Here is a 21,000-nt window from a genome sequence, read left to right on the forward strand (position 1 = left end):
ATATTATGAATAAATGAATGGATCTATAAGAAAAGAAAAGCTGGCAAATGCAAATTTAGTATGCTGTGCATAATCCAGTGAGAAAACATACATTGGTACCATGCCATAGAAAGAATTTCTGTGAATATTTTTATTTCATAATTTTTTTATTTGACCTTTATTTAACCAGGAAATCTAAGGAAAACATACACCGCAGAGCGGACATACAGTACAGTAGCAGATCCAGCTCAGGAAACGCAAGTGCACTCTTCAATTACACAGTCAACTTTTCAACATGCCAAAAGTCACATTTTTTCTTTTTGTATCTGTGATTATTGTGCATTTCAAAACTATACAGACAATTGAATTGTATATGGTTTGTGATATGATAATTACACTACTACATTTACAGGCAGTCTTATCACAGCAAGTTTTTTTTTTTTTTGGATGATGTATCAACGCAAGAGATACCCTACCGCTAATGAGGGTTAAATAGACAATGTCACACGTTTCCTCCGTTGTCCGACAGCAACAGCGGTGGCTAACGAACGACCCTTGCGCGTCACACCCCACACACGAGATACCCTACCGCTAATGAGGGTTAAATAGACAATGTCACACGTTTCCTCCGTTGTCCGACAGCAACAAGCGGTGGCTAACGAGCGACCCTTGAGCGTCACACCCCACACGCGATGTCGATGTGCCGCAGCAGACGGCCATTGCTTACTGCCGTCACTGACAGCCGGGGGGGGGGGGGATAGATCCCGCACACAGGACAACAACTGAATGTGCCTCACAGGCTGTTGTTCTCAATCAAGGCAAGGCACTCGGGAAGAATTTCACGAGGCTATCTTTGTGCTCAAGGACGACCCAAAGGAAACAATGCGCCGTCAACAAGATGACAACGGGGGTAAAGTTTTGCTCGCCGGGGCGGCGACCTTGGCCTTCACTTGGTCCACATTAGGGGACAGCTGTAGCCTTGAAGTACATTTAGCCCTCTCGTCAAGTGAGTCGCCACCAAAATGTGTCACCTGTGATGATCTTATTCTGTGATATTTGGCACTTTTGGTCTAGGTAATCCTCTCTGCATTAATAAACTTTATTTAGACGGGTCCGTTTGGTAGTTTACTGCTGTTCATGCCCTTGTGGAGATCCTGTAACAGGATCACGATACATTATAGCTTATGTGCCGCAACTATAATTCACAAAGATGCATTTCACTTTCTCATTTCATTTGCCATTGTCACTCCACATTTTGAATATCACTGTTTGTGTAAAACAGTTTATTATAATTAATTTTGAGAATGTATTCCTTTCAATGACTTTTGCCACAAATGGTCAGCCAATCAGAAAAAAGAAGATTTGAAAACTGTATTACGCAGGATGTTATTAGGAAAAGAAATTGAGACCTTTTCTAAAGGTTTTGTGAAGAACACACTATGGGCCTTCACAAGGTTGTGAAAGTGGGCTTCAGTTTACCAGGCAGGCATCTGATAAGACAGTCTTCTCTTGCCATAAGCAGTGGTTCACTGAGAACAAAGAAGGTATAGGTATCTGCACTCTGTCTGTTACCTCCCAACCTTGCCATCCCAGTTTAGTATTTCCCCAGAGCACTCCAAGCTCAGAAGTTGACTTGAAAATGGTAAAATTAAGTTTTGTCTGTTCAAGTTTTTTATCTATCATAGATTGTTTTTTGCTTCAATGATAGATGTTTATTATCTAAAATGATTTTGATGAGGTAATTTTAATGGTTTCTTTTTCTAACGATTTTAAATATATTTTTATGAGGACACCTGTCCAGATGAATACTTCGAGGATGATAAAAAAGAAAAAAATCATACATTGTGCTAATTATAGTTACAAACTATTATGTATACTTATATGTGCGTTACAAATTAGACTATTCATTGATGCAAGAAAATGCCAATATGAATGGGGGGAAAAGCCCAGATTTATATACGGTACTGTCGTTTCTATAACGCAGTCCTTTCCTGTAGTTCTGATTGGCCCCAGTCAGATTACATACAACAGAAGGGCACACATGGTGCCCCCTCTCTGCTGTACCCCACCCCAAAATGAGACAATTACATTCCCGATGCCTGAGATGCCAGTCCGTATATGGGAGGGTGGCAGCCTTTATAAAGAGAGAAGAGAGTTTCGTGCACACAGGTCACTGCATATTTTGAAAGCGAGTTGTGAATTGGAGGTAACTTCTCTATTTTTTCTTTTTGCTTGAACTGTAACATATTGCATACGAGCCATTTTCTCATTAGATACGTTAAAATATCTCCATGTATCTGAAGCAAGCTCTCACACTTACCGTAGGGAGCTTTGAGACCCCCAAACTGTATCTCTGCAGGCTGATGAGTTCTGTAGATCTGAGAAAGGTTTGATGTTTACTGTGTATATTTCTTCTGTCTCCACAGGCCTGCTTGCATTACTGGTCTTCTCGTTGGTGGCTTCACAAGGAGGTAAGAATTCTGACAAGAACTTTCTGCTGTTACCTAACTCCAGGAGTTTATTTTATGAGGCTCTGCAACAAATGGTGTTACAGCATTTCAGTCTCAGGTTGTCAACAAAAAATGTCAACATTTAAAATTAACTATTTAAGAGAATAACAGTAATAAAAGATTAAGCGGAAGGTGGACTGAAACAGTTGAACAGTAAAAATAAAAACCCATTACATTTCCTTAAAGGTCATTCGGTGCGGGACATGGATTAATTTAGAGTGCTACTTTTGGCCCTTACACAAAGAAAAAGAAAACTGCACATTGCCAGCCATGAGAGGGATGAGCAAATTATTTGAATTGCCTTCTGAAATGTACAATGAAAACAACTAAACATGTAGTGCCTCATCAGAGCAACTAATACTCTATATGTATAATGTCTAATAATAATACACTGTGACATAGACTAGTTTTTTGTATTTTAATGAATTTGTGCCCAGAATGACGATGATGTAAGAATTTTCTTTGAAAAGGTAAAAGATGGGGGATGCGCAGATGAGAGAGTTTGGGCTAGCGGCCTCTTACTTGCGAAAGTCGGACAAGGAGCGTCTGGAGGCCCAGACTCGCACCTTCGACATGAAGAAGGAGTGCTTCGTGCCCGACGTGGTGGAAGAGTTTGTGAAGGCCACCATCGTCAGCCGGGACGGGGACAAAGTCACCGCCGATACCGAGAGAGGGAAGGTAAGACAACTTCCATAACCATTTAAGAACCATGGCCCTTTTTGAAATACGAATTACTTACCTTAAGTTATAGTCTTTGACTTAAGATAAGGATTTCATAACCCTTGAAGAAAGCTGCAATAAATGCTAGAATGTTTTGAAGCAGTGTATACTGATGTACAGATTTTATAGTACTGTATATACGGGTATAGATGGGGAAATTGGCTTTCAATACATTTACATATTTGAAGACATCTTTCTTGTTTCATAGTTGTGTCGTGTAACTATTCTCTTTTTGTCAGACTGTGACTGTGAAGGAGGCTGACATTCACCCTCAGAACCCGCCAAAGTTCGATAAAATTGAGGACATGGCGATGTTCACCTTCCTGCACGAGCCCGCTGTGCTGTTTAACCTCAAAGAGCGTTACGCAGCCTGGATGATCTACGTGAGTTTGGCCCTTTAGGTCCTCCCCATTAAAGTCCTGTTGACCGGCATTAACTCTCCTCTTCTAACACTCCTCTTCCACTTACAGACCTACTCTGGGCTGTTCTGTGTCACTATCAACCCCTACAAGTGGCTGCCAGTGTACAATCAGGAGGTGGTCCTGGCGTACAGAGGAAAGAAGAGGAGTGAAGCTCCTCCTCATATCTTCTCCATCTCTGACAATGCCTATCAGTACATGCTGACAGGTAACTTGCAGCATTATTTAGCCTGCCTGTACAGTCAGCCTGTCCGCACCGAGAACCATAACTATACTATGACAATAATGATGCGAGCGTACACACTGATGAACGATAGCATTCTGTAAATAGTCTCTCGGCTATGTCATCTGCCATTTTGAATGTGACACCCCGTAAATTCGGATTGGATTTTGATTGGCTGTCAGGCGTTTTATCATTCGTGATCACAACTATAGCGTTCTTCACCCTCATTGTCGTTATAGCTGTGGTGTGGACGGGCTTTTAGACGGTGCATTTTTGTAAATAACAGCCCTTTCGCAAGAGCAGAACATTCAATTTTGTATGCACTGTGGTAGGCTATTAGCCCATACAACAAAAAAATTAAAATGTATTCAATAATTCTTTAATAAAATAATAATTTCAGCAGTTATGCGTATCTGATTAGTATGAGTGCTGCTCATCACCATGGAATGTCATTTATGCAAGTATACAAAGATGTTAAATCATGTTTTTGGTTAAGAACGATGCTGCAAACAAGACACTTATAATGCAAAGAAATAACAAATAAAATAAATAAATAAATAGAAACATTCATTTTAAGAGGTGAAATATTCAGTACAATCTGACAATGTCTGACTATTGTATCACACTTTTCCCTTTTAGACAGAGAAAACCAGTCCATTCTCATCACGTAAGTCTGGTCATCCTTTTATCCCTTATCCCCTAAGCAAACTATTTTTTATTATTTATTCAATGAGTAACAACACCATGCATTTTAGTAGTTTGAGGTATCATTATCTGTGAATAAACATTCAGAATATTTTCGTTTGGAATTCAAATAAAATTTTGTCAATAGTTCATGAAAGATTATCACATTTAGATTTTACACATAACCATGAATTGTGAAACTGAAAACCTTATATGGTCTCAATTTCTTATAGAGCTGTATACCCATATTCTGTCCTGCTAAATTTCTTGATTGTAAATGACTTATTATACTCCATATTTACCTATCCATGGTGGTATATGCTTATTTCCAAGCATTTCCTTTTTCTTAAATGGGACTTAAAATGGAAAATGGCAATAACAGAAACGCTAGAATCAAGGGAATACAGTGGATACCATGAACAATGTCTGACAATAGTTAGATTAAATAGATTATAGATTGAATGAACAAAAGTGACCGTGTTATCCACATGAGGCTTGTGTTATCCACCTGTGGTAATGAAGAAGGAATATGGCTATTTCTGTGTCCTTTTTGGCTACACTTAATAGGAGTATGCTGAATAGCATGCTTTTAGTCAGAACCGAGATTCTACATTCAAAGAGATTCCCAGGTTAACCTGAGTAAATAAATATCCACTTTCTCCAGTGGAGAATCTGGTGCTGGGAAGACTGTGAACACCAAGAGGGTCATCCAGTACTTTGCCAGCATCGCAGCTGGTGGAACAGGGAAGAAGGATGCAGCCTCTGAGAAGAAGGTGACCTACCACCTGATCCACATTAAAATGTGTGTACATGATTAATGTCCTGTGTATGTGACTGAGGTTATACGTATTCTCTTCTATAGGGTACCCTGGAGGATCAAATCATCCAGGCCAACCCAGCCCTGGAGGCCTTTGGGAATGCCAAGACCATCAGAAATGACAACTCCTCAAGATTTGTAAGTGATTGTTTTTGTAACTTCTGCAGATCAAAAATGCAAAGTGTAAAATTTATGTATTGAAATAAACATATATGGATTATTCCGTGTTTTTTGTTTAAAGGGCAAGTTCATCCGAATTCATTTTGCAGCCAGTGGGAAACTGGCTTCTGCTGACATTGAGACCTGTAAGCAAATACAAATACAAATTTCAAAACTCGCCAAAACATATTGCTCTACTGTGACTTGGCTTATATGCATTAAAAGTGCTTATGTCTTCTGATATTTATTTTTTCAAGATCTCCTGGAAAAATCACGTGTGACTTTCCAGCTTAAGGCTGAGAGAGACTATCACATCTTTTACCAGATCTTGTCTCAGAAGAAGCCAGAGCTGCTGGGTGAGTAGGAATGTTCACTTCTGTACAGTGAACATTTTGTTTTTGTCCTTATACATAGTAAATTTACAATGTATTGTATATTCATAAAAATGCTAATCTAAATGATAGTGATACCTTTGTTTCCTTTTCAATAGAAATGATGCTCATCACCAACAATCCTTATGACTACTCCTTCATCTCCCAAGGAGAGACAACAGTAGCTTCTATTGATGATGCTGATGAGCTGATGGCCACTGATGTTAGTGGAAATTTAGTTGAATTTACATTAAATATAAATTGTAAATTAAGATTAATGTTGTGGGTTAGGAAGTGGTTACGGGATAGGACACAAAGGGTAGTAGTAGGATTGAGCTTATCTGAGCTGGGTATTGAGTCCCACAAGGATCAGTGCTAGGACCACTGATCTTCCTTGTTCACATAAATGTCCATTCAGCCCAGCAGAATGTCCTTCTCTTTCTCTAGGAAGCCTTTGATGTGCTGGGCTTCACTCAGGAAGAGAAGAACAGCATTTACAAGCTGGTTGGAGCCATCATGCACTACGGCAACATGAGGTTCAAGCAGAAACAGCGAGAGGAGCAAGCGGAGGCTGATGGGACTGAGGGTGAGTTTGGCTGATGCCTCATAAGTTCATGCAGGTCTCCATGCAAATCCCTATATAATAAAAAGTGCAATTGTTTTGAAGCATCAACATATATAATGACTAGATAGAAAATACCTTTATACAAATTCAAGTATGGTACACATGAGTTGAAAAAAGATTGTCAAATAATGTAGAACACAGGTGTTTGTGCTGTGAAATTACTGTTCAATTTAAAATTTGACCATTAAAATACTTGGAGTGATGAAGTGCGAATCAAATGTAAACATTTCAATCCATACTGCGTTTATTTTAACATCTGATAAAATACAGTATGGGCTATTAATGTACCACTTACAGAAAATAGCTGTATTCTATGTTGGAAAATGAAGATATGTGAAATTGCGACTTAAACTGTGTTACAGATGCTGACAAGTCAGCCTATCTGATGGGTCTGAACGCTGCTGACCTCATCAAGGGTCTATGTCATCCAAGAGTCAAAGTCGGCAATGAATGGGTCACCAAGGGACAAAATGTCCAACAGGCAAGTTAAGAAAGACCACGTTTCATGCTCCAAGAGAGTCCAGCATAGACAACATGTTTCAGCTTGCGTTAAAGCAGCAGCAGTTGATCAGTAGCTCAGTGGATTGGGCCAGTTTAAAACCCATGGATGGTAGTGGAGCTCAGCTAGATGTTTCAAGGTTGTAGGCTTGATTCCTAAGAATGGTACTGCCGTTTTAATTCATTGGAGTCTGGAAATGTTCTTGCCATTACAAATATCTGAATATGTATTAACATCCAAAATATGGCTTAATCTTTTTGTGTAGGTGTCTTATTCAGTTGGCGCTCTGTCCAAGTCAGTGTATGAGAAGATGTTCCTCTGGATGGTGGTGAGAATCAACCAATCCCTGGACACAAAGCAACCTCGACAATACTTTATTGGTGTTTTGGACATCGCGGGATTTGAGATCTTTGATGTGAGTATCTTTTGAATGAATGACTTGTGCAGGTAACATTGTTTTTGTAATCTTCATCTTTGGTCAGGGTCTTTCAAGAGTCTACAAACTAAGAGAAAGTCTCAACTCAAAATGTCGTTCTCTATTGCAGTTCAACACCTTTGAGCAGCTGTGCATCAACTTCACTAATGAGAAGCTGCAGCAGTTCTTCAACCACCACATGTTTGTGCTGGAACAAGAGGAGTATAAGAAAGAGGGGATTGAATGGGAGTTTATTGACTTTGGCATGGACTTGCAGGCCTGCATTGACCTCATTGAAAAGGTGGGTCAGTAAAAGAGACATACTGTATGTATAACCATTCTGTTCTGGAATGTGTACACGGTACATTTCTGTTACATTTTACTGCCAAAATGCAGTGTGCTGATGCTGGAATAATTCAATTGCTGGAAAGTCAATTATTTCCTTTTTTTCAGCCCATGGGTATCATGTCCATCCTTGAAGAGGAGTGCATGTTCCCCAAGGCCAGTGATGCCACCTTCAAAGCCAAGCTGTATGACAACCATCTGGGGAAATCACAGAACTTCCAGAAACCCAGGGTTATCAAGGGGAAACCAGAGGCCCATTTCTCCCTGGTTCACTATGCTGGCACTGTCGACTACAACATTATGAACTGGCTCGTGAAGAACAAGGACCCCCTGAATGAGACTGTCGTCGGGCTGTACCAGAAGTCGACAATGAAGTTACTGTCCATTCTCTTTGCCAATTATGCTGGTGCCGATTCAGGTATTCTTGGATAACTTATTACAACAGGACTGAGCATACTTTTACAAGAACAAAGAACACAATGTAGTTTCTCTCATTGCAAGGGCTACTCAAATCCTCTTTGTGAAAAAATTCACATCCATGTATCCTATACAACTGACTGGTCAGGTCTCTGATTGTAGCATTAGGACAAGTAATTGTGACGCACTATGCCCTTTGCCACTAAATCATACAGTTTCTGACATTGTGGAGATACGTTTTACCATAGCCATTTTTATTAAATCAGTATTTGGGATGATTCATGTAAATTGAATCCAGTGATAGCTGTTTATATACTGCAGCGGCGGAACACGGCAAGGGCAAAGGAGGAACGAAAAAGAAGGGATCCTCTTTCCAGACAGTGTCCGCTCTCCACAGGGTAAGTCTGTAATACGTGCAAAACTTTTCGTTCAATTGTCTTAATGTTCGTGTATCTCTAAATATTCGTGATTGTGAGTTAAAATCTGACATTTTCCCCATCAATAGGAAAATCTGAATAAGCTGATGACCAACTTAAGATCTACTCACCCTCACTTTGTGCGCTGCATCATCCCCAATGAGACCAAGAATCCAGGGGCCATGGAGAACGCTCTGGTCATGCACCAGCTGCGCTGTAACGGCGTGCTGGAAGGCATCAGGATCTGCAGGAAGGGCTTCCCCAACAGGATCCTGTACGGAGACTTCAAACAGAGGTAGAAAGGGTTTATTTTGATTGGTGTTATTCATGTTAATTTAATTTCTTCAGATTGCCTGTAATGTTGCATTTCTCTGTAGATATCGGATCCTGAACCCTGCTGCAATCCCTGAGGGACAGTTCATTGACAGCAGGAAGGGAGCAGAAAAACTCCTGGGGTCTCTGGAGATTGACCACAGCCAGTATAGATTTGGACACACTAAGGTACACAAGTTTAAACAAACAGTATAGAGAAATATGCTTCAGAAATAAGCAATGATGTAACTGTGCAGTTTCACCATCTCACATTCTCCAGGTGTTCTTCAAAGCTGGTCTGCTGGGCACATTGGAGGAGATGAGAGATGATCGTCTGGCTCTGATCATCACTGGCATCCAGGCCAAGTCCCGTGGTGTTCTCTCAAGAATTGAGTTCCAGAAGATTGTTGAGCGCAGGTCAGAAGAACATTAACAGTAGAAAACACTCACATTTTGTCTGCATTTTGTGCAAAGATGGCTGATTATTTGAGTTGTCTGTGTGACATAGGGATGCCCTGCTGGTGATCCAATGGAATGTGCGTGCATTCATGGGTGTGAAGAATTGGCCCTGGATGAAACTTTATTTCAAGATAAAGCCATTGTTGAGGTCTGCTGAAGCTGAAAAAGAGATGGCCAACATGAAGGAGGAGTTCCTGAAGCTCAAAGAGGCTTATGCTAAATCTGAGGCTCGCAGGAAGGAACTGGAAGAGAAGATGGTCGGTCTTCTCCAAGAGAAAAATGACCTGCACCTCCAAGTCCAGGCTGTGAGTTGAAGAGTTTGTTTCATGACTTAAAGATGAAATATCATAATAATTGAATGTCTTAATTATATCTGGATGACATGGTGACTTGTCATCACCACAGGAACAAGATAATCTCTGTGATGCTGAGGAACGGTGTGAAGGGCTGATCAAGAATAAGATCCAGCTTGAGGCCAAAGCCAAAGAGCTGACAGAAAGACTGGAGGATGAGGAGGAGATGAACTCAGACCTGACTGCTAAGAAGAGGAAGCTTGAGGATGAGTGCTCTGAGCTGAAAAAGGACATCGATGATCTGGAGCTCACTCTGGCAAAAGTGGAGAAAGAGAAACATGCCACTGAAAACAAGGTCTGTGCTTTTACATTTTTCAAACTAATGAACGACAAGTTTGGGTGACAGTCTGTTGACTCCTTTATTTGTGTTTACAGGTGAAGAACCTGACTGAGGAAATGGCAGCTCTAGATGAAATCATTGCCAAGCTGACCAAGGAGAAGAAGGCCCTCCAGGAGGCTCACCAGCAAACCCTGGATGACCTGCAGAGTGAGGAGGACAAAGTGAACACCCTGACCAAGGCCAAGGCCAAACTGGAGCAGCAAGTTGATGATGTAAGCAGATTCATTTTCAAACAGTAAAATGAAAAAGAACATGGAATGAAACAGACCTTAATTATATTCCCAATCTCTCCGTATACAGCTAGAGGGGTCCCTAGAACAGGAGAAGAAGATAAGAATGGATCTTGAGAGAGCTAAGAGGAAGCTGGAGGGAGACTTAAAGTTGACCCAGGAGAACTTAATGGACGTCGAGAATGACAAGCAGCAGCTAGAAGAGAAGCTGAAGAAGTAATCAGATCTGTTCTTTTGTTGAAGATCATTTGCTTTTTTGATGTTTTTGTAGTTAAACCCAATTAACCCCAAATTATTTTCCTTTACAGAAAGGACTTTGAGATCAACCAGCTCAATGCCAAAATAGAAGATGAACAGGCCCTGGCAACTCAGCTCCAGAAGAAACTGAAGGAGTTGCAGGTAAATTATTTGAAAAATACCTGCGCAGTCTGAGATATTTTCCTGACCTCATTAAAAACCTTACATTTCTCCTTGAACTAGGCCCGAATTGAAGAGCTGGAGGAAGAGCTGGAGGCTGAAAGAGCAGCCCGTGCGAGGGTGGAGAAACAGAGGGCTGACTTGTCCAGAGAGCTGGAGGAGATCAGCGAGAGGCTAGAGGAGGCTGGTGGGGCCACATCTGCTCAGATTGAGATGAACAAGAAGAGGGAGGCAGAGTTCCAGAAGATGCGCAGAGACCTGGAAGAGTCCACTCTGCAGCACGAGGCTACGGCTGCCACACTGAGGAAGAAACACGCCGACAGTGTGGCTGACCTTGGGGAGCAGATCGACAACCTGCAGAGAGTGAAGCAGAAGCTGGAGAAGGAGAAGAGTGAACTCAGACTGGAGCTAGACGATGTGGTCTCCAACATGGAGCAGATCCTCAAGGTCAAGGTAAGGTCTCAATAACCCTCTTTGTTGAAGTGAATCTGGTCTCTATTGTTTTTCTGAATCCTCCAGCTTCTATTATATCCCAAGATTTAAATAAAGACCTAAATTCTTTCATACCTCTTTAAGGTAAACATGGAGAAGATGTGCAGAACTCTAGAAGATCAGATGACTGAGTACAGAACTAAATTTGAGGAAGGCCAGCGCACCATCAATGACTTAAGTTTGCAGAGAGCAAAGCTACAAACTGAGAATGGTATATATGCATGTTCCTTATTACGCATCAATTTATATCAGGACATATTTTAATGAAGAATGACCAAACTGATTATAATATTACCAGGGGAGCTTGCCAGGCAGATGGAGGAGAAAGACTCTCTGGTCTCTCAGTTGACTAGAGGCAAGCAGTCTTACACTCAGCAAACTGAAGATCTCAAAAGACAGCTGGAAGAGGAAGTCAAGGTAAGCTGTTAACAGCAGTACCAAAACCTGCTGTAGTTCACTTTGTTGAGCCAATAAAAAACAATTTTATTAAAATATAACCCAACTCTTAAAATGGTGTCTTGCACGCTGTGCTCTTTTTTTCCTGGCAGGCAAAGAATGCACTGGCCCATGCAGTTCAGTCTTCTCGCCACGACTGTGACCTGCTGAGGGAGCAGTATGAGGAGGAACTGGAGGCTAAGGCTGAGCTGCAACGCAGTCTCTCCAAGGCCAACTCTGAGGTGGCTCAGTGGAGAACCAAGTATGAGACTGATGCCATCCAGAGGACTGAGGAGCTGGAGGAAGCAAAGTAAGGAATGAGAGAAGCCTGTTTTCATATTTAAAGAGGCAAGCAAGGGATTCAGTCTTATTAACCCTATTCACCCATCTTTCCCTTCATCCAGGAAGAAACTGGCTCAGCGACTGCAGGATGCAGAAGAGGCTGTGGAAGCTGTGAATGCTAAATGTTCCTCCCTGGAGAAGACCAAACACAGGCTGCAGAATGAGATCGAAGATCTCATGGTTGATGTGGAGAGATCTAATGCAGCTGCTGCTGCTCTGGACAAGAAGCAAAGAAACTTTGATAAGGTGATGGAGAACTGAGATTGCCACAACTTTTCCCAATTAATGGAAGGCTTCTTAAGGTGTTGTTGATTTACATTATTGGAATTTGGCAGATGCTCTTATCCAGAGCAACATACAGTTGATTAGACTAAGCAGGAGACAATCCTCCCCTGGAGCAATGCAGGGTTAAGGGCCTTGCTCAAGGGACCAACAGCTGTGTGGATCTTATTGTGGGATTCGAACCCCTGACCTTGCCTGTCCCAGTCATTTACCTTAACCTTACCTAACCTTACCTTAACCACTACGCTACAGGCCGCCTGATTTGAATTTGAATCAACTGTTTGAATAAATTTTCTGTTGTAATCCGACCAGGTCCTAGCTGAGTGGAAGCAGAAATATGAAGAGTCTCAAAGTGAGTTGGAGAGCTCCCAGAAGGAGGCCAGATCTCTCAGCACTGAGCTCTTCAAGTTGAAAAACTCCTACGAGGAGTCATTAGATCACCTGGAGACAATGAAGAGGGAGAATAAGAACCTTCAAGGTTAGTTTTTGCAAGTAATCATTATTCGCAGACATTCTTTTTGTCTACCCAATTGCAAAATGGCTTAAGTCACTCTCTTAACAATTATCATATGGCCTTTTCTTAATTAGAGGAAATTTCCGACCTCACTGAGCAACTTGGTGAGGGAGGAAAGAGTATCCATGAGCTGGAGAAAATAAGGAAGCAGCTGGAACAAGAGAAGAGTGAGATCCAAACTGCTCTGGAGGAAGCAGAGGTAAAATTGTTTTGCTTGTTGGTTTCATGGATTCATTTTCTGACTTTAAGTTAGTGCTTTTCATTTTGAAAAATACATTGTTTTCACACACTTAAATGGTAAATGGTCGGCATTTATATAACGCCTTTATCCAAAGCGCCTTTATCTAAATCTTTCACCTGGCAGGCTTCCCTGGAACACGAGGAGGGTAAGATCCTGAGAGCCCAGTTGGAGTTCAATCAGGTGAAAGCTGACATTGAACGCAAACTTGCTGAGAAGGATGAGGAGATGGAACAGGCCAAGAGAAACCAGCTAAGAGTGGTGGAGACCCTGCAAAGCTCCCTGGAGGCTGAGACTCGCAGCAGGAATGAAGCCATCAGGTTGAAGAAGAAGATGGAAGGAGACCTCAATGAGATGGAGATCCAGCTCAGTCAGGCCAACAGGCAGGCAACTGAGGCCCAGAAGCAGCTCAAGGGTCTCCACTCTCATCTGAAGGTATTGTAACACCAGAACATTTTCTGTTTGGTACAGGAAAGTGTTAGTTTTGGATGTGTAAAATTCTCAAGATAGAACTTAATACTACCTTTCCTCTCCAACAGGACGCTCAGCTGCATTTGGATGAATCTCTCCGTGCCAATGATGACCTGAAGGAGAACATTGCCATTGTAGAGAGACGCAACAATCTGCTACAGGCAGAGCTGGATGAGCTGAGAGCCATGGTGGAGCAGACTGAGAGAGGTCGTAAGCTGGCTGAGCAGGAACTGCTGGATGTCAGCGAGAGAGTACAGCTTCTGCACTCCCAGGTAAGTTTGAAAGCTATGCCATTGTGATTCATTTGATATTGTGTGTCCACAATTTCAGTCCAGTCTCATGGGCATACCTCTGAGCACTTTTTAGCAGAACAAAGATTACATTCTGACAGGTACACTTTGCTACAGTTTTAAAATGAAATGTCCACTGGGTGTGGAATGTAACATTACGAGCATTATTTAAATCCTCCGGAACTTCATATTTTTTTAAATATTAGATAGACTAGCATCTGGCGCATGTCTGGGACATATTAGACAGTACCTACCTACATAAACATCGTTGTGGAACAGGTAAACCCCATCATGGCAACAGTATTCCCCCGATGGCAGTGGCCTCTTTCAGCAGGATAATGTGCCCTGCCACACTACAGAAATTATTTGTGAATGCTTTGAGGAACATGACGAAGAGTTCAAGGTGTTGCCCTGGCCTCCAAATTCCCCAAATCCATGCCTTAGTTGGGCAAAATTGTTTTGGTGGCACTCGGAGTACAAACGGCATATTAGGTAGGTGATCATAATGTTTTGGCTCATCTGTGTTGTTCGTTGTATTTACGGCAAGCGATCTGATATATTGTAATATAAATGTGGTTTTCAAACGCAGATTGCAAATGGGAGAAGCTGACAGTCTAACCACTAGATTAAACCACTACTGTAAACCAGCAGAGTTGTCAAGGCTGTCATACATGAGCATACATGCCTCTTCTCCAGTAATTTAAGGTCCCTTTAGCACCCCCAAGTGGACATTTGAAACTGCAGCAAAATGTACCTGTGAGAATGTAATGCACATTCTTCAAGAGTTGTACTATACTCAGATGTACGATTTTCGCAATGAGATTGGGTAGCATAATTTAGATATTCAAACTGCTCTATCCAAATACCTTTGTAGAACACCAGCCTGCTGAACCAGAAGAAGAAGCTGGAGGGTGACACAGCCCAGCTTCAGACCGAGGTGGAGGAAGCAGTGCAGGAGTGCAGGAACGCTGAGGAAAAGGCCAAAAAGGCCATAACTGATGCGGCCATGATGGCAGAGGAGCTGAAGAAGGAGCAGGACACCAGTGCTCACCTGGAGCGCATGAAGAAGAACATGGATCAGACCATCAAGGACCTGCAGCACCGCCTGGATGAAGCTGAGCAAATCGCCATGAAGGGAGGCAAGAAGCAGGTCCAGAAGCTGGAAGCTCGTGTAAGTGTCCAAGTTTTACCAGTCCTCATACATCTTTATGACAATTATGTTTTCGTGAAGTGAATTCATATTCACTTTGTGAATTATATAGGTGAGAGAGCTGGAAACTGAGGTGGAATTGGAGCAGAAGAAGAGTAATGATGCTCTGAAGGGCGTCCGCAAATATGAGAGACGCATCAAAGAGCTCACCTACCAGGTACCTTTCCTTTCAATATTGCGCTATATTGTAAAATATACAACAGCCTTATTGATAAATAGTCATAATCACACTGTCTATTTGTCTAATATGGGCCAATGTACTTGTCTTTTTTCTTTGCAGACTGAAGAGGACCGTAAGAATTTGGCCCGTCTGCAGGACCTGGTGGACAAGCTGCAGCTGAAGGTCAAGTCCTACAAGAGAACTTCAGAAGAGGCTGTAAGTGTCGACATGCCTTCAGTGCACTTATTTATAGATTTCACAGCAGTGCCTCCCAGCCAGGCTTTCCTCATGTGCTGTGTGTGCACTCTGTGTCTCAGGAGGAACAGGCTAACAGTAATCTGACCAAGTTCCGCAAGCTGCAGCACGAGCTGGACGAGGCAGAGGAACGAGCCGACATCGCAGAGTCTCAGGTCAACAAGCTGCGTGCCAAGAGCCGGGATGTCGGCTCAAAGGTTAGTGCCTCCATGTCTTCCTTACGTTTCCTTCCTTCCCCATACTTTTTACTTCCTGTACTTCAGTTGCTCAATTAGTTGCAACATACGGCAACAGCAAAGAGTATGACAGGCATAAAATACACCACTAATTCTAAAAGTCAGACATTGTCCAGTAAATTTTGCCAGTTGTCAGCATGTACAACAATATTTTTTTGGCAAAAGCTGAAGGTGTTCAGGTATTGCCATAGGGACATTTTCCTCTACCATTATACTTATGCCTTATAATGTTAACTAAGATCATGTTTTGTCACAGAACACCCACTAATATAATTGATTTCTTTACACTTGATTCTTAGAATTTCATAGGTTAGTATGAAAGCCAGCAGGACTTGGAATTTCTTCTGCATTTCACTTGTGTGCAAAACTGTGTGAGGAAAGAAAAAAGTATTGGATACTTTATGAAAACATGACATTTATAGCAAAATAGTTCTTGAAAGAGTAAGAGGTACAGCATATGCTGCCACTTTATATTAGAAACAAAAACCAAGGTGCCCTAAAAACTGAGAAGCAGCTTTTGTTCTTTCATTAACACCACAACAAGTTGGCTATTAAAAAGCAGTTTGCAAATTTTGAGTCACGTAACTCTTTGATAGTTATCAAATCACATAATGATATGATTGAAATGGTTAATTAAGTTCAGTCAGCAATGGCAATACTACGTACTGTAGCTACGCTCTGTACAGAGCTGTTTAAAATGGCCCTACATTTGTAGTATTTTGGAAGCATAACTTCCATTCTGGTCGAAATAAGACAGTTACTGTATATGTTATGAGTGTTACCATACAGCTGATTTAGCTTTTCATTGGATTGTGGTTAGTGCACAAAAATTCTAATTCCTAATAATCGATGCAAGATTACTGTTTCACTAGCTACTGTATTTAATAAAAAGCTACATTAAAATAACAAGCACCACAATTTCACTGATATTGTTTCTAAAATTTAGATTTTCTTCATAAAATGAATTCCTTTCACTTTAAAGTAGGCCCACTCGGACATTTCGGTTGCTAATATGCTAGGCTAATTGCCACAACGAGCAAAAAGACGAAGATATAACCTAGTATTTTACAGAATTATTCTCCTAATGAAACTAACGGTAAATATCACTATAACAAGCAATATAAAAGGAAAAACAAGTATGTAAAATAAGTGTCGGATGGACACTAATTGTTACTTCCTTGTTCATCTCTTCGTATTTCATTCTTCTTTGTTTTCGATATGGGACGGTTTGGAATCGTTGTTAATCACTATGGCAACAAACTGAGGATACTCACTGGTCAAATGATATCGAAAACGGTAACTATAGCTCATGCCCATGTAGCTCAGATATACTTGACACTGCCACAATAGCCTCATGCAGTAAATAAGCTTGGTAGTTGGTATCAGTGGACTAAGTGGAAGTTCAGTGGGATAAGCAAAGTTGCTCACGATACCAAGATGGACGTTAAAAACCACGAGTATTATGATCCACCGCGGTAGCCTACTTCCAATCCACGTAATCTTCGTCGAAAAACAACCGAATATTCTGTGGAAACGATCTGTAAGGATAAAACATTTTCTTTCAAGTGGGTTTCATGGTATAAATACATGTAATTGCTCATGTTATTGAATCTGTTCCTATAACTGACAAAAAAAGTGTTGACATACCGCTACAGTGTAAATCAGTGCCTTGATATTTCCATGATATTTTGGAACGGTGCCGACCAATCACTTTCTAATTCACACCGTAATATCTATGACTTATGTAAATATGTCTGTTAACAGTTTGGTTTGTTTGACATAACCCAGAAATTAGCTTTAGAATATTATAGGGGAAAAAAATATTTTAAAAAACCTTTACATTGATTCCATATACCGGTACTTAGGTGTATACAGTATATGTTTAGGATGCATCACTTATACCCACATCAAGAATGATTAGATACAAGTATAGAAAAAGTATAAAAATAATGTATCCCCTCCATTTCTTTGTGGAGTTCATGGCTTTTATCTTTGTGTGTTGTGTAGGCTATTGTGCACCTGTATGACTATAAAATTAAGCTGACAGGCCTGCTTGTGTCATTGACTGTGGGGATTTACAATTTTACCAGTCAGTTAATTTTGAAAATAACATATTTCACCTGAAAATGAATTAATATGAAAATGAATATTTTCCTGTTTCTAAATTTGGCTTATCTCTTGGCTGCACAAAGTCACTGCGCAAATTGAAAATCCCATCCACAGCAATTTTCTGCCTCAGTGCAGTAAACACAAAGACGGCGGCAGACTGTTACGTGAAGCTTATTAATTGTAACTCCTGCAGCTTTTATTTGCATTCATTATATTCCACACATTAATCCATGTTTGACCTTCTCTGTGTGTCCGCCCTTCCTCTCTCCCCCCGCAGAAAGGGCATGATGAAGAGTGAAGCTCTCAGATGGACCTTTCTGAACCTTGACCTTTGACCTTGTGTCTGCTGTGTTCTAGTGTGTCCTCATTCCCTTCCTTTAATTCTGTAGAATAAAATTAATTTGCAACTGAACACTCCCGTGCCGTCTGTCCTAATTTAAGTGTGCCATCGCTCTTTCCCTCTTTGTACAGATACACTGGCCACTAGTTGCTCATGAGATTTAGAAGAGGCCAAGATCTTACCTTAAACGTGATTGTTGGTCTCCAAATGTTCCTGTTTACTTTTGCTGGATTAACAAGTGTGCCAACTGTTTGAATAATCCATCCGCAAGCAATCTCAGTTAATGCTCTGCATTAAGTGTGTCCCACATTGCGGCATTATCTTCTTTTTTCATGTCACAATAGAGATGTGTACATAGCATAGGGAGGAATGCGGCTACAAGTATGATTGACATCAAGTTATGATGTGACTACTTTTCTATCTATAATAGATCAGTGTTATGCACTCATGGAATTACTGACATCAAAAACACGTACATTTCTGCCCCACTAATCGATGTAATATCCACCTCCATGACTGACATTGATTGGAGGTCCAACCAACGTCAAAATGTTTGTCGGGTAATGTAGTACAATCAGTTGCATTATTACAGAGAATATATTATTAGGACGGCATCTGTATTTCACAGCTGTTACCTCAAGCAGGAAAGGCTAGTAAACAGACCTTTAAACCTGATTTTAAACTTTTAATTTATAAGCATTTTCCTTTATACAGTGACAGCAAACAAATAGCGTAAATCCAAAGTTCAATTTGTCTATATTTATGATGATGCTGTACAGTGTAAAAGAAAATGATCTGAAATCATTCTGAAAATGAACCTGCAATGAATTAGCTGGACATATTGGGAGATTGTTGAGCTATTTACTGGTTGATTGTTAATGGAGGAATGTTGACAGTGATGATTCTTTTAAGGTATGGTTCCTGCCTGTTCTGTCACCAACTGCCACTGATCTCACAGCTTATAGTAAATTCAGTTCTTACTGTCAGTTTACTCAAGAAGATTCCCTCGCAGTCAGTTTTTTCTGGTAATACTTTTTTAAGCACATAAATGGAAATATTAATATATATTATTTTATATTATTTTCTCAATGCTTCAAATAAGGGTTTCAAGATTTTTTTTTTCTTTTTATTTAATGCACTAAGACTACATACACTGAGAAGTCACACTTAGTGACTAATTCATTAGGAGGACCTGTACACCAGCTTGTTGATGCAAATATCTAATCAGCCAATCATGTGGCAGCAACTCAATGCATAAAAGCATGCATACAAGGTTTAGTTGTTGTTCAGACCAAACAGGGAAGACATGTGATCTAAATTAGTTTTTACCATGGAATGATTGTTGGTGCCAGATGGGGGTGGTTTGAGTATCTCAGAAACTCAACGATTTTCACACGCAACAGTCTCCAGAAGTTCACACAGAGAATGGTGTGAACAACAAAAAAGTATTATGTAGTATGTGGGTGAAAGCATCTTGTTAATGAGGTCAGAGGAGAATGGCCAGACTGATTAAAGCAAGAAGAGTAGTCAGTCTAATGACCTATAAATCTATACCTATAAATATCTATATATATCTGTATATCAGGTCGGTGCTGGTGATAATGGATAATGGATAATTATATTTAAAATAATAATAACGTGCTATTCAATATTAATATATCCAACTAGAGGCAGGGTGGCCCACATATCATATTTGTATTTGGCAATGGTCCAATACAAGCTGAACTAGACTAGTTTTGGTAAGCAGATAATTACAGAGTGTCAATCTAACAGCCAATACTTGCACACAAATGACATATACAGTGAATACCCCGTTTGTTCAATAAAACAACAAAGGATATACTGTACAATCAGTGGTATTGGTTGACATTTCATTTCTAGCTGTGCACATTCTTGATAGAAACACAGCAGAAATTACCCTATAAAAATACATCAGTAAACTGGCCTATATACATTTAAATGTCAAGGCAATAATTATTATTCAGCAGTATGCTATACATGCATAGATCAATCCAATAAATAAGTGATAAATGAATCTGGCTGAATTAACTACACTTTAAAAACACAGTTGAGTTATGGTTTTCGAATGTTAATTGTATGCATTGATTGTATGCATTTTATATTGATTATAGTTTGAAATCTCATGAGAAAAATAACTATTACTATGAGCACTTGTAGACTTTGGTCATGACTTTGGTCAGAATTATTGGTTTGATTACTTACTATCACATACACATAATCATAAATATCTTAATACGATAAGCTTGCAAGCTTACTGAAGATTCCATTTGAAAGCTCACAAAATAATATAGATTAGTTGTTCCTACTTAATACATGTAATGAATGCCTTGCTGGGCTCTATGAATTGTATCTTACAGTATATTGGTGGATTCTAAGCCCAAATCATTTTCTTCTGTTAATACTTTACTAATATTTACAGGCAATCAGATTAGACAAGCACTTGTTTATCTCAAAAAGCCAAATATCGTGTAAAGTTCAATTTCACAATATTGTCGCCAGTGTACAAACTAATTTTTTCGACAATAACGGATGTGCTACTCGAGACGCGGCTGAACACAGAGTGACGGATGAGCTCCTTACCTCTCAGTCCCTCCAGGAGTTCTGCTGCAGAGCTGAGAGCTGTTCTCTCAGAGCAGGTCACCTTCAGGAGCTGGTTCTTACTGGAGGAGACAGAGGCTGTGTGTGTGTGTATGTGTGTGTGAGTGTGTGTGTGTGTGCCAGCAGGAGTGACAGGGAGGAGGGAGAGAGGCGGGATGCTAATTAAGGACCCGGTGTCCCTGAGACTGAATCTTCACCCGGCTCAGTTACCTCTCATATTGCACAGGACACTTTAGGGGCCGTATAGACTAAGACCTACTCATAAAAGTAAGACGGCTTGCATTCTCCCTGCAGCCA

At 40.6% G+C, this 21,000-nt stretch overlaps 1 protein-coding gene across 1 annotated transcript; it reads left to right on the top strand.

Annotated features, from left to right (window-relative positions):
• The first annotated feature begins 2,966 nt into the window (after positions 1 to 2,966).
• LOC133126833 (myosin-7-like) lies at positions 2,967 to 18,150 on the top strand. Its single transcript, XM_061239246.1, has 37 exons — positions 2,967 to 3,167; positions 3,449 to 3,592; positions 3,680 to 3,836; positions 4,491 to 4,518; positions 5,200 to 5,308; positions 5,398 to 5,490; positions 5,594 to 5,657; positions 5,769 to 5,867; positions 6,002 to 6,105; positions 6,330 to 6,468; positions 6,870 to 6,988; positions 7,272 to 7,421; positions 7,552 to 7,722; positions 7,875 to 8,184; positions 8,505 to 8,581; positions 8,689 to 8,894; positions 8,977 to 9,100; positions 9,192 to 9,328; positions 9,420 to 9,675; positions 9,776 to 10,018; positions 10,099 to 10,275; positions 10,364 to 10,509; positions 10,602 to 10,692; positions 10,774 to 11,163; positions 11,287 to 11,413; positions 11,501 to 11,619; positions 11,751 to 11,947; positions 12,042 to 12,225; positions 12,574 to 12,739; positions 12,850 to 12,974; positions 13,140 to 13,448; positions 13,553 to 13,756; positions 14,649 to 14,945; positions 15,037 to 15,141; positions 15,265 to 15,360; positions 15,462 to 15,596; positions 18,022 to 18,150. Exons 1-37 carry the CDS (start codon positions 2,967 to 2,969, stop codon positions 18,040 to 18,042), a joined length of 5,820 nt encoding a protein of 1,939 aa, XP_061095230.1. The 3' UTR covers positions 18,043 to 18,150.
• The last annotated feature ends 2,850 nt before the right edge of the window (positions 18,151 to 21,000 follow it).

Source organism: Conger conger, chromosome 4 (assembly GCF_963514075.1).
Source record: "Conger conger chromosome 4, fConCon1.1, whole genome shotgun sequence".
In the NCBI taxonomy this organism is placed as follows: Eukaryota; Metazoa; Chordata; class Actinopteri; order Anguilliformes; family Congridae; genus Conger; species Conger conger.